This window comes from Bison bison, unplaced genomic scaffold, assembly GCF_000754665.1.
Source record: "Bison bison bison isolate TAMUID 2011002044 unplaced genomic scaffold, Bison_UMD1.0 scf7180017864381, whole genome shotgun sequence".
NCBI classification, from domain to species: Eukaryota; Metazoa; Chordata; class Mammalia; order Artiodactyla; family Bovidae; genus Bison; species Bison bison.
The window spans coordinates 187,119-190,300 of NW_011494953.1; the positions used below are offsets into that span (position 1 = coordinate 187,119).

General features: G+C 54.1%; 1 protein-coding gene across 3 annotated transcripts; it reads right to left on the reverse strand.

Annotated features, from left to right (window-relative positions):
• Positions 1 to 413: 413 nt before the first annotated feature.
• Positions 414 to 3,182, reverse strand: S100A9 (S100 calcium binding protein A9). 3 transcript variants are annotated; one of them, XM_010857447.1, is made up of 3 exons: positions 3,071 to 3,182; positions 2,547 to 2,707; positions 414 to 813 (listed from the first exon to the last, which is right to left on the reverse strand). In XM_010857447.1, exons 2-3 carry the CDS (start codon positions 2,694 to 2,696, stop codon positions 508 to 510), a joined length of 456 nt encoding a protein of 151 aa, XP_010855749.1. In that variant the 5' UTR covers positions 2,697 to 2,707; positions 3,071 to 3,182; the 3' UTR covers positions 414 to 507. The 3 variants fall into 3 exon arrangements, with proteins under 3 accessions (XP_010855749.1, XP_010855746.1, XP_010855748.1); XM_010857444.1 differs by having other exon boundaries at positions 2,547 to 2,766; positions 3,071 to 3,181; XM_010857446.1 differs by having other exon boundaries at positions 2,547 to 2,763; positions 3,071 to 3,180.

Genomic DNA, 3,182 nt, shown 5'->3' on the forward strand with positions numbered 1-3,182 from the left:
GGTCAGACATGACAGCACACAGCACTCACACACTCAAGGTTCTAGTAGGAGAGGGCTGTGTGGGCAGCATTGGGCAAAGAGGGGGTAGGGCTGGGTTGGGACATGGCTGGAAGGTCGAGGGGAAGGTATGACACCTATTTCTCTCTGTGGTGACAATGGCCAACTTCACTGGGAGGTCCTGAGCTGGGATGAGTAAGGGGCACCTGAGCAGTGGAGTCTGGAGTCACTGGGGAGGAGATGGTTCAGGAGATGAGCCCAAGGGACCCAGAAGAGATTCACAGTTTCTCTGCTTCTTTTTTTTGTTATTACTGCATGAAGAAGTTGAGGCCCAGTTAAGGCCCAGGACTGTCTGATGCCCAGACTTCTGGGAAGGTCAGGTTGGGAGGCGGGAGGGGGAAGAAGCACGCAGAGCACTGACTCGGAGGAAGACTTTATTTCACCCCCATCACCCTGCCCCACAGCGAAGGCAGCCCTGAGGCCCTAGGTGGGCAGTGGCTGGCCTCCTGATTAGTGGCTGTGGCCATGACCGCCATGGCTGTGGCCGTGACCTCCATGGCTGTGGCCGTGGCCGTGGCCATGGCTGCCCTGGTCAGGGCTGCCCTGGCCAGAGCATGAGCCTGAGCCACCCTTCCCGTAGCCTGGCCCGTGCCTGTGGCCTTGTCCTGGGGGTGCGGTGTTGTGCATCTCCTCGTGGGAGGCTACCGTCAGCCTGGCCACCAGCATAATGAACTCCTCGAAGCTCAGCTGCTTGTCTACATTTGTGTCCAGGTCCTCCATGATCTCATTGATAGCATCTTCATTCTTCTTCTGCTTCTGCAGGTGGGAGACACAGGGTGTCAGGGCTGGGTGTGGTCAGGGCTGGGGACAGGTAAGAGCACTGCAAGTGACCCGATGGCAGAGGCATAGGGACACTGGGCTTCCAGGCCTCAGTTTCAGCATCTATTAGATACTTTCTAATTCCTTCCGCACATAACCCGGGCACCACGATTCTCTCCCTTATACAGGAGAGGATCCAAGGTCAAGTGACTTGCCCAAGGTCACGCAGTAAGTACGGCGGTGTCTCCTCACTGGGTTCTTACGACAATTATAGAGAGACTTGGAATTCCCTGAGGAACACTTGCAAAAATGGTCTTGCAGAGGGTAACTAGCTCGTGCAGATTGCCAAGGCTTGGGAGTGGAAGGGAGGACACCCACGTTACAATCTGACCCAGAGCTTGGACTTGTCCCGTTCTCACAGCCTCCCCTCCCCTCCCTCTCCAGGCTAGTGACCCTCATTTCAACCTGTAGGGTGGGAAAGCATCTGAAGGAAATGAGATGGTGTGATAAGTGTGCAAGGAAGGGCATGAGGGGAGGATCCAGGCCCCCCTGGGCTCCAGCTCTGCCACCCACTGGCTGGGCACTTTTGCTGAGTCTCCTCTTGCAATGCTTCACCATGATCTCCTCTTCTGTACCTTTGCCATTGTCCTGGCAGAGCCGTCACTCCTGAGCAGCCCCCGGGCAGGGACCTGGCTTTCACTCCTGGCCTATCTGCTCTGTATGTTGGGGGTGGTGGATGGGGTGGAGTAGGGGTCACACAGAGAATCTTGCCCACACAACATCTTGGCTGTATCATCTCTTGTCCCCCCTGAACCAGAGTCTGTCTTGCTGAGTTCTGCCCCTGCGGGGAGCTGTCAGCATCACCCCGACTCTGTCTACTGCAATTCTCCACCTTACAAAGGTGGGGGGGGTGCCCAGGCAGGGCTGGCCACCTATTCTGGGCTATCCTGCTCCAGAAATGGAACTGAGACTGGGACTTACATGTCCCAGCCTTCTGAGCACAGCATCTGTGTCCCCCAAGTCACCAAATTTGGAAAGAAAACAAAAAGATCCAGTGGAATGAATCTTCCTTTTCTTAGAGCTGCCGGATCATTTTCAGATCAGGGAAATAAACTAACATGTTATGGAGCGCTTTGTCCACACTGGTGCTGGGCTGGGTCCCTTCCCACACGCTGTTTATTTGTTTCCTACCTGAGAGCCTTTGGATTAGAAAAGTCCTCTTGGGTCTTCTAAGTTCATCTGACACTTGGAGGCTCATTAGCTTCCTTCCAAGGGTCGTTGTCACTTGCTTCCCCAGCCCCTTCCCAACACTCAGGTTTCAGCTCAAAGGTCACCGCCTTGCAGGGACCCTTCACGTATTTAACTAGTTCCCTGTCTCCTGCCCAGTCCACATTGCCCACAGCACTCTTTTGGCAGTGAATCTCTCTGTGTTCTTGATTGGTCAACACATTTGCCACGAGTCTCTCCCCTCAAGACAGTGGGTCCCTGTTGGCCACTACGTGCCCCGCCTGGGACGGAACCCAGCACACTGCACAAGCTCAGGCTGTTGGGACCAGCTACTGTGGACCGCCTCTAGTGACAGGGTCCAAATCCTGCTCTAAACACGGAGCCCACTGCCTTTGGAGGCTGGGTCGAGGGGCAAGAACATTTTCCTTGCTGGTTGCAGACTGTATCCCCATTCTCCATCCTTAGCCCAGACTGAGTCAGGTCTGCCGGGAATCCAGCCTTACCTTGAGAAAGTTTGGCAGCTCTTTTTGCACCAGCTGTTTGAATTCTTTCTGGATCAGGGTGTCCGGGTGCCCTAGCCGTACAGAGTACTGGTGGAAGATGTTGATGATGGTTTCTATGCTGCTTTCCATTTGTGACATTTGGTCCTCCATTTTCCCGCCTTCTGTTTGAGCAACGGAGTTGGGTGCTTAGAAGACTGTCAAGCTTCCTTGGACCCTCCTACTGTCCGCACACAGGAATGAAGAGGAAAATACAGAATGAAAAGAAATTGGGGACTGCAACTGAACTGGGAGATGACCCAGTTCCAGACATGAGAGGAATGGCTTATAGAATGTCTAGGGAATGCCCAAAAAGAAGCCTTTGAGGATAGGAGACTGCAGCAGAGCATGACCTAAGAAAAAGGGAAGGAAGCTTTAAAGTGAGCAGTCAATCAAGGAGGGCGTCCAGGTTTGAAAGGAAGATGGGGAAGGGGAGTGAAGAGTCAGTGGGCAGGCTCCGGCCCCGGGGTAGCTGGCAGCTCACTTACCCAAGCCGAGAAGCCTCGCAGAAGGGTTTGACAGCAAGATGTGGGCCCAGTTTTTATACACCACTGATCGAGACACTCAGCCCTCTTGTGCGAAGATTGCTTCATAGGTGAG

Excerpts from the sequence above, each read along its gene's own strand:
- S100A9 (XM_010857447.1), bottom strand. The coding sequence starts at position 2,696 with ATGGAGGACCAAATGTCACAAATGGAAAGCAGCATAGAAACCATCATC. Across the intron at positions 814-2,546 it reads AGCTGCCAAACTTTCTCAAG|AAGCAGAAGAAGAATGAAGA; the intron begins GTAAGGCTGGAT and ends TCCCACCTGCAG.